The sequence below is a fragment of the Vicugna pacos genome, chromosome X, assembly GCF_048564905.1.
Source record: "Vicugna pacos chromosome X, VicPac4, whole genome shotgun sequence".
In the NCBI taxonomy this organism is placed as follows: domain Eukaryota; kingdom Metazoa; phylum Chordata; class Mammalia; order Artiodactyla; family Camelidae; genus Vicugna; species Vicugna pacos.
In genome coordinates, this window is record NC_133023.1 from 23183778 (window position 1) to 23197060 (window position 13283).

Below are 13283 nucleotides of genomic sequence, written 5' to 3' on the forward strand. Positions count from 1 at the left end.
TGGATAGGGTCTTGTCGGCCCTAGGAGTTTGGATGTTATTCTTAGTATCACAGGGAGCCTTTAAGCAAGACAGTAAGGGATAACTAGATCTGACTTACAGTTTAAAAGCAACTTCCTGACTGCTGTGGGGAGCAGTGTGAAGACTGGACAGTAAAGACCTAAGTGTGGACTCAAGGGGACAGTGTGGAGGCTGCTGCGGGAGTCCTGAGAGAGAGGGTGGTGACTTGATTGAGAGTGGTAGCAGTGGAGGTGGGGGAGAAGGGCCAGAACTTGCTGGTAAGATTAGATGTCAGGGTAACAGAGAGGGTAGTAGGGTGGGGGGAGAGATGGATCAGAGATGGCGCTTGGGGTTTTTGCTGCAGCTCCTGGGGAGATAGGGATGCCCTTTACTGAGGAAAGACTAGAATAAGGAACAGCTTGGGTGGGGGGAGGTTGTTTGAAATCAAAGCACTTCACTTGTGAAATCTCCCTGAAATAATTGTCTGAGAGTGTTAGATTATTACACATCTCTATGTTAATTCCTAGTAGTTTTAATAGACTGCCCAAGTTTGGCTTTGCATCATTCATACTGGGAGAGAAAATAAACCCAGTCACCTGAAATTGATAGGCTAGTGTAAAGAGTGAAAGCGTAATATGGTCATTGTCATCCCTTTAGACTTTAAATGTCTCCAGTTCATCACTCTAGGGCTATTTTTTTTCCTTCCTCAGGTAGTTTGAAAGATAAGGCGAACCACCAGTTGGTCTGGGCGGTGCCTTAATTCATATCATCTTGGCTCTGAGATTTACTAGCACTCCTGAGTTAAAACTTTGATTTTTTTTCAGACTTCCCCTTATTTGTATAAGTAAAACTCACTTAAAAAAAAAGACTAAGCATAATCACAACCAGACATTCAGCAAACTCAGAGTGCCTTCTGTGTGCTAGGTGTGCTAGGGAAACAATGGAGCACAAATAAAGCTGTGCAGTTGTCAAATGGGGATACATGTTAATCCAATCCCCAAGTAATGGGCAGTTGTACCAGTGGTATTTCTGTTATTGCTGATTTTTAAAAGAAATCGCCTTGTGCAATTTGATATTTTATTAACAATGTTTTAATATCCATCCCTCATTTTCACTATCCCTACACCTACGTTGAAGTACTTCAGACTTCTTTTAGAGTTGCATTTGCCAAGTTTCAGATGAGTTGTATGTCAGAGCGGTTGTTGGATGTTCCCTTGAATTGTCCTCACAGCTTTCACAGTCTAAACAGTGTAAACATACAAGAGGCATTTCGTAGTATGTTCTGTTGTCAGAATATCCACTACCAGAGACGTAAATAATCTGGGTGGTTGAATTCAGGATGTAGATTCCAGAGCTATTGGCCATGACTTTGACCTCACTCCACCTACCGTGCAGGTAAGGTACGCTGCAGTGTGCTGGCCTTCTGGACCCACTCAGGTGCCATTCTTTTTTCTCTTGTTTTTGTGGTGCTCGTGAAGATGACACATAACTCCAGTCCAAGTGACTTGCCTTCCACTTGCACCAAGTGTCTGTAAGGATACTGAACACACAGCTCTCTGATCTACACTCCTCTGGCCAGTGTGAAACCCATACCTGAACCAAAGTGACCCAGCACTTCCTTCTCAGCAACTACCAGCCTATGGCCAAGGAAGAGAACGTTCCACAAGACCCTCCATACCAGGCCAGTTGTGCTAAAATTTTTTTCCCAGATAATTTCTTGAATTGGCACTGCCGAGGGCCAAGCTTTTGCTTGCCTGTGTAGAATTCTAGGTCACAAAACCCTAGTGCTGTAAAAGATCTTCCGTCTTGTAGACCTAACTGCAGATGAGGGGAAAGGGACCTACTGTGGGTTGTGTTAGCTATTTAAGTGGTGGATAACGTTAAAGCACAGCTGCCCTGTCTCCTGGCCCAGTGCTCTCTTTCCTGAGCCACGCTGATGCTAACCTCAAAAACCACTTCAGTTTTTAGTTCCAGGGTGGCAAATAAATTAGTTTTTTTCTAGCTAAAGAGTGATAGATTTATTGTCTTAACCTAATATTTGTTGAGTTCATCATAGCTGGTTGTAAATTCCAATTTCGTTGGTTTTAGTTGTCCTCAGCTGTCAGAAAGTTTGTTGATTTCAGGTCCCTATGAACAGTGTCTCCAAAATGAAAGTTCACTTTCCAGTTTAGCAGCGCTCGGAAGCCCAAGACAAGTAAGGTGTTTCTTGCCTTCTTAGAGAGTTGAGCAGCTCTGTTTGCCTATGACTGGACTGAAGGAAATACAAAGTAGAAAGAATTAAAATATAAGGTACTCTCATTCATCCTCTCTCATATGATACAAGCAAAATGCAACATACGCTGTTACAAAGTTGAGAGTGTCCAATTCTCAGCCATTAAAGAGGAGTTCTCACACCCTTAGAGAAAAGGGAAACTCCCACATCGCCTGCCTCCCCTACAACAGACCCACACACATTTCCTCCCCTTCTCAGGGGTCTCAGAAAGGCACTCTTTCTCTGAAAGAACTTCCTAGCAGTGACCACATCTCATTTGCAATTGTTATAACTTGCCACAAGCACACATCTTCCAGAGACTGCTTTCTTAAAAAACTTTCTACCTCTTCCCACATGGCACTTTTAGTAGCCCCAGAGCCTTCCTCTCGGGTTCTTACTATTTTACCATGTGTGTTTTTAGGTGTTTTTTTTTTTAAGAAATGTGTCCCAATTATACATTATGATTTTAATTTTAAATAAGGATACATGTCATTCATCATTCTACCAGGACAGCAATGATGACATTCTGAGGTATTTCCAAAGGCTTTTTTTCTAAGTATAGTTTCTTAACTGTGCTTATAACTTTTCACAGGCAGTATTAAGCAAAATGTAACCAGATTTTGAATCTTGCATTTAAGTAGTTAATTTTAAAGTGACACTAATAATGAGGAAAACATCTCCTGAAAAAGAATATATAAATGAAGTATGAGCCTGCTAGATACAAGAGCAATACATTGGGTTTTATATGTGCCAATGATTATAGTATCTGTAACTAAAAGACTGCAAGGCCAGTGGGGGAGGGTGTAGCTCAAGCAGTAAAGCACATACTTAGCATGCCCAGGGCCCTGCAGAGACCTTGGGTTCAATCCCTGGCACCTCCTCTAAAAATAAGATAAGTAAATCTAATTACCTCCCCCTGCTAAATAAACCAACAAATAAGTAAGTAAATAAATACTGTAAGGCCAGGAAATATATACTTTATGCATGTAGTTCTTAAATGGTAGGTGAATAAGGGTCGAGAATTATAAAACCTGAATGTGTTTTTCTGACAAAGAGGGAATTAAAATCAGGAGCTGTTAAAGAGGGGCACATGTACTGGGATGAGCAGTCAAAAGTTTTCTTTAAGAAACACAGAAAATCCTAGGGGATTTTTAGGGTGCAAATGACAAGAAATTAGCACACTGAAAAAGTTGAGAGGCATTGCAGAAGGCCTGAGTGGGGAGAGACCAGTACTAGATGTGCATTTGTGGGTGGAAGAGAGTCCTGAGAAGCTGTTTCACTGGACTTTGATTGTCTGCAAGAAAAGCAATTTTACTTAGCATGAAGGAAACTGAATTAAGATAGAGGGAAAGAAGGAACGGTCAAGGTGGAACGTGTAGCCAATGAATCAGATAGAAATAGCTCTGGAAACTGTTCTGCATACAAGTTAGAATGAGCCAATAAAGAAAGGTGGTGGAAGGGGCAAAGAATAGCAATTTAAGGACTACAAAGAAGGAAGCAGCCCCCTAGCTAAGGGAAAGTTAATGCATTGGGGAAGAATAGGAGGGTTTAGTAGACCACGAATTCATTGTGAGCCCTCATTTTAAAGGTGTCTCGTATCACATCAGTCATCGTGTTCACAAAACTCCTCCACCTTGAAAACCACTGCCAAGATCCCACTGAGGTCTCTGGCCTCTGCTGTGCCCACAGTGCTGCTGGGGAATTCCTTTCTGTGTCCTGCTTAGCTCAGTCCCGTTCTCTGCGACTGATACTCCACTCTCTCTGTAACAATGATTGTGAAGAGCAGCAGTAACATTTATTGAGTGGTTACTATGTGCCAGGCACTGTTTTAATATGCATTAACTCAGAGATTCCTTCTGGTAACCCTGTAAGGTGAGAGCTATTATCTCCATTTTATGGAAGATAAAACTGAGACCCAGGGTCACACTGCTAGGAAGCCCAGGAATTGAAATTTGAGCCCCAGCAGTCTGGTTTCAGAGCCTGAGCTCTACTGAATAATGCCCAAGACTCAGAATCCCTGTTTCAGCAGATAATCTTGTGTGCTGCTTCATGGAGAAAGTTGAGGCTCTGGGGTTTTCATTCCTCAACTTCTTGTCTCTGTATTTAATGTCTGGCTCTCTTGGCCCCTCCCCACTGTCACGAGGGAAGCAGTAATCTTCCCTACTGAGGCTCCTCCCTCTACCTGTGTATTAATCCCATCCCCTCCTGGCACTACAAGAATCAGGACCATATCCCATTGTTTTTCATCCCCCTTAAGCCCCCCCCCCCACATTCTCCTTTCTCTACCTTCTTTATTCCTATAAACCTTTGTATCTTCTATTTTTTAAAAAGTCACCCCCAAATCTCTTCCTTTTACCCTATGCCTCTAAGTTTCCTTGTAGTAAGTTGTATCTCAAGAAAAGGTGTTAAATAAATCTGTGTTGGTTAAAGATTATTTAGAACAAGGGCGCTGCTAGTCCCCCTCAGCTCTGTGTTGGTCAGAACATTCTTACTGTGTTTTCTTCTGGTGTATAGCTTGAGTAACGTGGACAATATTTGCAGGTTCCTAGGAGAGGTGGTCAAGGGACTTTAAACCATGCCATACAGAGGTGGGGTGGTGGAAGGAAGTTGGATTGTTTAGCCTAGGCAGGGGAAGAGAACATTGAAGGGACAAAGTAGCTGCTTTAAGAGTGATAGACTGCATGACTGGGACATTGTGCTGTACACCAGAAACTGGTACATTGTAATTGACTGAACTTCAATTTTAAAAAAGTGATTGACATGTGGAAGAAGGATTAACCTTATTTCTATGTATCTCCAAAGAATATAGCAAAGATCTGTAGGTGGAAGCAATGAGGAAAAGGATTTTTTTTTTTTTAATAACAAAGCTGAGCAGTAGAGATTGGACTGCCTGGAGACCGGCAGTGAGTATCTTGTCACTAGAAACACTGTCTGAATGGTCACCTGACAGGTGATTCCACAGGAGATTTGAGCATAAGATGTGTTGTTGATTCTATAGCCTTTAAGGTGTGTCCTAATCTTAAATTCTGGAAGAGCTCCATCCTAGCACTCGGCTGTGTGGTAGAATCACATGGAGAGTTGTAAGAAAAAAAACCAATGCTCAGATCCCACCGTAGGTCAGTTAAATTGGAATGTTTGGGTCAGGACCTGGTCACTGATACTTTTTAAAACCTCTGGAGTTAATTCTAATGTACCACAAAGTCTTAAGAACCTCCAAATCTAGCTAAATCAAGCGGAATTGAATAAGATGACATGGATTACCATTTTACTTGGAGTAACTTAACTGTAACTATAGCACTTGAGTTAGATGTTGGTTAGTATAATATAATTGCCATCACATACTGTACTTATGCCTGATTCAAACTCTGTGGCTTGTCACATTATTAAACTACATGCATAAAACTGAATTTCTAACTAACCATAATATGAGGTTGCTCAGCGGGGAGGATTTTAACTGTGACTATTTTCTTAAAATGCAGGCATGCACACATGCACACACAGGTGCACAGATGGAAACTTCTTGTAGCAGTTAGTAAATAAATGAATGAAGCTATTGTTGGACTCCTCAGCATAATAATTAGATGTTGTAAATTTGGAAAGTTACTGAATCCCCTTTTGTAAGGCAACCTAGGAGCATTTCATTTGGATATTGATCTGGACCCATGTCATTGTACTGGTAGGGAAGCCGGAAGGAGTCTGTAGAAAGAAAAAGAAACAATTGTGTGTTTGGGTGTTTGCTTTTCCGGGGACCGCTGCAAGAAAATAGACTCAATACCACTACAAACGTTCCAAGTGTTTTTTCGAATTGTCATGTTTAGTTGTGTGTGTAAGGGGGAAAGGGAGAGAGAACTATCCTCCTGAAGTAGTTTTCTGCTTGTTTTTTTAACTCCCTGCTGTTTAACTTTCTCTTTAAAGCTATTGGTGTCAGTAACCAGAGGGAAACCACAGTAGTCTGGGACAAGTTAACTGGAGAGCCTCTCTACAATGCTGTAGGTAAGCCATGTATTGTACGTGGATGTCACATGCAAGGCTTTTCTCCACTTGCAGATGTTGTCATTACTAAAACATCTGGCTAAAAAAGCATGTGGTCATGTTTCCTATAATCTGTTTCATGGGTTGGGCAGAAGAGTCCTCTCAGAAATTAGTTGTTAAATCTTTACCATTTTCAGATATTCACATCTTGAATGAACTCTTTCTTATGCTCTCCCCTTTTCCTGTTTATCTGTATTATACACATGAGTTAATGTTGCCAGAGCTGTTTTATTAATCCCTGCTGTTTCTGACACCTAAAAGAGATCTCACCTCCTCCCCTCAAAAGTCAAGATTGTAAATGTTTGCAGTCCCCTCTCTCGCCCTCTCTAAAGTACTTGTTCTTCCCATCTAAAAATTTGAATTGACTCTGCTGAGGTTATAAAAATAAAATCTCAAGCTTTTAGTTCCTTCTGCTTTGAATTTGGCTATTTCAACAGGAGTTCAAAAACTCAAAATCTCAAGTATACCACCGTTAGATGTCACATCTTATTAAAGGTAAATAACCATGGGTATATTTTAGCATCACTCTTAGCACATGACAGTTCAGCTCTGAATGACGCTGTCACTTGCTAAAAGGAAAATTTTGCTCTAAATATGCAGTTACTAACAGGCGTCATTCTGTCACAAACAGCAAAGCACACTTATTTGTCTATAAAATACTAGGTTGTAGGGTGGAGAGTGGAGGCAGCAATTGTCAGAGATGGGATTATAGAGTGAGCTATTTTTACTTTACAGTTACTTTAGTAATATTGTTAGTTTAGTATTGATTGGAAGAAAGTGATGTTCATGCAGAAAATATACTAAAAAGGTACCTTGTAAAAGTAGCATGAATTCTTTGGAAAGAATCTTTATAAAAAAATTAAGAGATGTAATGTTATTGTGTTTAAGAAAGAACTTAGTTTGTCTTCTGTATTTGTGATAAGAAATTAAAGGTGCAGAAAATGTCAAAGCATTGCAGCCAAAGGCCCTAATACACAAAAGTACATATTTTAAATCTTTACTTTGTTCTCATTTTCATGAGCAGCTCATTTTGAATATAAGCAGGGTTTTACAATTTTAACGACTAGTACTTGAGAGAACAGTGTTAGCCAACTTCTTGAGCTAGTTAGGGCTTTACTATTTTTCCCCCTTGTGAAAGGAAGGGCCTACTCAAAAGAACCAGAAACTTCCTGTTAAGCTCGAAACTTTGAATTGTAAAAATGCAACTTTGGACTTTGAGTTGCCACTTTAAAATAATGCAACTAGGCTACTTGATGTTATGCTTACTATAGTGAAGGATTTCAGTAAATATTTTACCAGAAAAGCTTTTTGTTATGTGCTTATTTGCTCATTTTTTTCCCTTAGACCTGTGTTCCTCTGCACCTCATTCTGTGTGCTTTGGAGTATTAATTCAATCTGTACCTATGAAATAAGAAGACATTTTTTTCTATACTGAACCACATGCATGTTTTGAGAACCTCTTATGTCTTTGATGCTATACTGGGTGTGTTATTGAGGATATGAATTGTTGGCTGTTTTTGGAAACATTTTATAATCTGGCTTTGAAAAGAGACTAACACAAAATTAGGGAATAGTTGATACATTGTGTGCTGCTAAGTTAAATAAGAATTAGAGTCAGTGCATGCTCCTGTCGATGTTGAATTTTTGGCATACCTTTTAGGGAGATTGAACTCCATTTTAGGCCTTGAAGAATGTATGGAAGGTTTACATTAAGAAAAGGAAGAATTAGAAGAGGGGTGGAGGGATAATTTGGGAGTTTGGGATTTGCAGACATCATCTGTAAACTATATAAAATAGATAAACAAGGTCCTTCTGTATAGCACAGGGAACTATATTCAGTACCCTATAAAAATAGCCTATAATGAAAAAGAATATGAAAAATAATATATGTAATTGAATCACTATGATGTACACCAGAAATTGACACAACATTGTACACCAACTATATATCAATAAGAAAAAGAAAGAAAAAAAAAGCAAAGAGGAGAACAAAAGGAAAAAAGAAAAGGAAGAATTGAAGGATAGTGTGAACAAGCTATGAAGCAAAAATGTGTACACATATTTCACCAAAGAGTGAAGAGTCTGATCAGATTCAAGTATAGGATGACTAATTTACTAGTTTTAATAGAACTAGCAGTGATGCAAATGCTCAGTGCTAACTGCTATTACTAGGTACTAGGGATTATACTAAGCTGTTTACTTATTTAATCTCAGTGACCCTGAAGCAGGTTTTACTCGGCTTATTTCATGAATGATTGATGGAAAAGTTATATAACTTGTCCAATGCCATATAGGTATTAGTAGAGGTAAAGCCACATTTTGAATGTAAATCTTTCCAACCCCAAATCCCATGTTCTAATTTGGATAGATAGGGGTTGGCGAGTATATAGAGGACACCGTAAGCCATGGACTGGGCAACATGGAACAAAATGGGTGATAAAGGAGAGTTTAGCTTCCCACAATGGCGGAATGGGTTATTTCAAATGCACTTGTCTGCTGAGAACAATGAGAGAAGTTGGACAAAAAAAGAAACTGCCTAAAGAACTGGAAGGCTACCAAGGCAGTGAGAAATTGTGGGACCAAGATCCAGGAGAAAAGGAAAGCCCAGAGAGGTGAGTTTGGCATTTGTTGTTGCTTTTTCCCTAGAGATATCTATAGATTCTGAAAGGAGTATCTGAGAAGCTAAGCAGCGCTTTTAAAGGTTCCTTGAAATAAGGAGGCAAAAGGTGGAATCAGAGGCTGCTAAGGATGGTACTGAATATTGGTAAAATCCAATCCAGACTTTTTTTTTGGTTTTTTTTTTTTTGGAGGAGGGAGGTAATTACGTTTATTTATTTATTTCTTTTAATGGAAGGTGGGGAGGATATAGCTCAAGTGGTAGAGCACACGCTTAGTATGAATGAGGTCCTGGGTTCAATCCCCAGTACCTCCTCTAAAACTAAATAAACTTAATTACCTATCCCCTCCTAAAATTTATTTTTTAAAAAATAATAAATATTTCTTTTAATGGAGGTGTACTGGGGATTGAATCTAGGACCTAGTGCATGCTAAGCACATACTCTACCACTGAGTTGTGCCCTCCCCTGGGAAGCCACACTTGACTGCGACTGTGAAGGGCCAATCTTAGAAGTTAGGTAAATGGGAACTATACCAACCCTCACAAGAATTGAAGCCCAGATTCAAATAATTTAAAACCCTGACTGGTTTAATATGATTTTTTAAAAACATTTTTTATTAATTTATAATCATTTTACAATATTGTGTCAAATTCCAGTGTAGAGCACAATTTTTCAGTTATACATGAGCATGTATATATTCATTGTCACGTTTTTTTCTCTGTGAGCTACCATAAGATCTTGTGTATATTTCCCTGTGCTATACAGTATAATATTGTTTATCTATTCTACAATTTTGAAATCCCATCTATCCCTTCCCACCCTCCGTGGTTTAATATGATCTGAGATTGCTGATGCTCCTAGCCTAACTTCCTTTCAGAAACAAAAATGAATCCTTTGGCAGGACAGTGTAGCTCAGGGGTAGAGCACGTGTGTTCAATCCTCAGTACCTCCGTTAAAATAAATAAGTAAATAAATAAACCTAATTACCTCCCCCCAAAACAAAAAGTAAATAAAATGAACCCTTTCTGGAAGAAAAATTATCTCTAGCACTTTTCATATACAATTTCTTGTTTTCTATTAAAAAAAAAACCAGGCTTTCAAAACAACAATAACTAAAAACCAATATAAACAACTAACATTAGAAAAAGATCCATAGGAAATCCTCATATTAGAGTTAGCAAACTTTAAAATAACTATGACCTACATGTTCAAGGAATCTGTTGACAATATTGATAATCTTAGCAAAGAATTAGAAATTTCAAAATATGAATTCTAGGACTGTATTAAAAACTCAGTTGATGAATTTTATATCAGATTAAACACAGCTTATGATGAATTAGTTACCTGGGAGATCAGAAGCAAATATCCAGACTGAAGAACAAAGAGACAAAGATTTTGAAAATATAGGAAAAAAATCCAAGAAAAATAGGAGGTAAGGTAAGAAGGTCCAACCTGTTTGTATTGGAGTCCCAGAAGAAAAGAGAAATGATAAAGTTTTTCAAAACTGATGAAAGATATCAAGCCACAAATTGAAGAAGCACTGTGATCCTTAGACAAGATAAATACATAGAAAGCCGTGCATGAAAGGACAATTGTAAAGTAACCAAACGATATGACCTTCAAGAGAGCAATACTAAAACTTTCAGCTGATTTCTTAGTGGAAACAAAGTCAGAGTACAATGGAATGAAATCTTTAAGTGCTAAAAGACAATAACTTTCACCTAGAATTCTCTATCCTAAAGAAATGAAAATAAGGTATAAAGGCCAAGACAAACAAAAATTGATAGAAATCATTACAAGTAGATCCCTACTAACAATCTTTTTCTGGTAGAAGAGAAACGTTCTCATATGGAAATTTGACAATGCAAGATGGAATGCAGAGCCCTAGAAAGAGTAACTATGTAGGTCAGTCTAAATGAATTTGACTGTATAAAACAATAATGTATTGTGATGTTCAAAATATATTAAAAATTTAAATACTACATGGCAATAGTAGTATATGAAAGGAATATTGGGTAGGTGAGGTTAAAGTGAGGTCCTTTTATTGTCAAGAATGCATGTTGTATATAGGGTAAGCAGGAAGAGTAAAATAATGTATAATTAACAAGCTTAAAGGGGAAATTGAATTTTTTTTTAAAAAGGACAGAAAAGGGGGTAGAAATAGGAAGGGAAGACAAATAGAAAGCATTTAAATCCTAATATGTAAGTAATTATGTTAAAAAGGACAAGATTCATCTCTGCAGTAAAATCTAGCACACCAGAGGAGTTCATTGAGACTGCTGATGGCGTTAGTGCAGCGAGAACAGAGAAGACAAGTTGGCAAGACCTTTCAGAGGAAAGGTATGTTTGGAAATTGAATAAAGATGAGACAAAAATTAAACAGGATTGCATGATTTTCAGCCTGAAAGAACAGAAGGAAATTAAATATTATTTAGGGAGTGCCCACGTGGGAGGGCCAACCTGGAGTTTATTTTTTGGACAAAGTGAGTATTGGGCTTAGAATCAAAGCTAATTTCTGGACAATTAAAACTTGTATCTCTATTATAAAGAGATTGTTCAAAATGTAGACTTAAATGTTGATAACACAGAGGTGATCGTCTCAGCTTATTATAGATGAATTCACTATAGGAATGAAGGTAAAATTAATTTGTTCAAGAAAAGTGTACGTACCTTTCTGTAGACAGGTTCTATGATGGCCCCTAGGCATATAGTGACAAACCAAGCAGGCACCATGCTTGGCTTTGTGACACAGAAGACTTAGGGATAGGAATTTGGAAGCTAGACAGAGGAAGGGGATTAGAAAAGGTAGACAGAGGAGTAATTAGCTGGGAAGAGAAGCCACTTGAAGTAATGACAAGGATAGATCTACCTCCAATTTTATTTCAACCAGGAAAACACTAAGGTGTCCTGTCTCCCTGCAGGTCCTCAGTTGAGAATATCAGCATGATGATGTTAAATCTTTAGTAGCTTTATCTTAAAATAACACAAGGTGGTATTGATGGAAACAGAATCAGATTTTTACATATATTTGTCTTTGAGCTTCTTTGTCTTTGTTTGTATCATAGTCTATGGGTTTTCTACTTTTCCCTCTCTCTCTCTCTCTTAGATTTTCTTGCTTCCTTGTCCCTTTCTCTTGTAAATCTCCGTTCCTCTAGGCCTGTCCTTCTCCTCTTGACTTTTCTGTCTTTACTTAGTAAATTATATAACTAATAAGCAGAACTTGTTATAGACAGGGAAATGAGAGAGGCAGTCTACATTTCTTTTTTTTAGTTGCTTTTTATGTGGCCTTCTTTTTAATGGCTCGAGGGTCCTTGGTAAGCAATCCACTCACTCACCTCTCAGTACAGTAACAGAGACAGGAGAATTTCAAAGTCCTGTGAGTAGACATGAAATATGCTTCTTTGAAGAAGTTGAAGACTGAGAAAGGCTACTTGTTCTTCCTTGCAAAAATTCCTTGTGTTTGTCTACTGGCATCTTTTATAACGGGTACACTGATAAGAGCAGGATAAAGTCTAAATGCATCTATTGAAGCACGGATGGCCTGTTTTAGAAGTTTCATATTGTTTTAAAATATGTGTTAATTCTGTGATGAAAGAGGCAAATGGTGTGATATCTAAAATGGAGATAAAATGCATCCCTGCTTACCAGTCTCTATTGCATGATGCAGCCATTTACCACGATGACCTCACAGGTGGATGGCAGCAGCTTTGTGGCTCTGGATGTGAAGCAGGCCTTTGACTTCTCTCAGCTGTCTTGGTTTTCCTTGTCCCTCTGGTACTTTTCTTTCTCCCTCTTAGCATTATCTTCACCAATATTTTCCAAAGAATTCCCTCTACTCTGCCCCTACCATTTTTCTAAGCCTTTTCCTTCCAAAACTAACTATTATTAGTGGTCTACAGACCTTGCTGTCTTTAAGAAGTATTGCAAAAAAAGGTTTGGGTTTGCAAATGCACCACAGACTAATCTGATGAAGTGCAAAACTATACAAGTGGTTCAACTGTCAAGAGGGGAAAGACTTGAATCATCAATATTTAGTACGTTCATAGATGCATTTCACCGATGCTACTGGTGGAACATTCTAGCCTAACTAGGATGGCCCAACTGTTTCCCCCCTTCTTGGCCAGGTTTTGTCCCTCACTATTGAAGCTGACTGGTACACATGGCAAGCCTAGTGCAGTATGACTCATCTGGTAGCTTTCTGTGGAGCACAATTTATGATTTAATATAGAAATATTATTCATCATTAGGACTATAGTATCCAGGGAGGCAAGAGTCACTGACTTGAGACCTTTAGTATATTAAAGAAAACCACCAACAAAAATCATGGGTCTCTGAGCCATTATTCCTTATTTAAATGGTATTGCAAACATTTTTTTCTAAGATA

At 38.4% G+C, this 13283-nt stretch overlaps 1 protein-coding gene across 4 annotated transcripts in view; it reads left to right on the forward strand.

Annotated features, from left to right (window-relative positions):
- GK (glycerol kinase) overlaps positions 1 to 13283 on the forward strand; it is a 66880-nt gene that overhangs the window by 12555 nt on the left and 41042 nt on the right. For all 4 annotated transcript variants that reach the window (XM_072955588.1, XM_015243703.3, XM_006209417.4 and 1 more), the window contains exon 4: positions 6165 to 6242. In XM_072955588.1, the coding sequence (XP_072811689.1) occupies positions 6165 to 6242 (78 nt within the window). The remainder of the gene's footprint in view (positions 1 to 6164; positions 6243 to 13283) is intronic.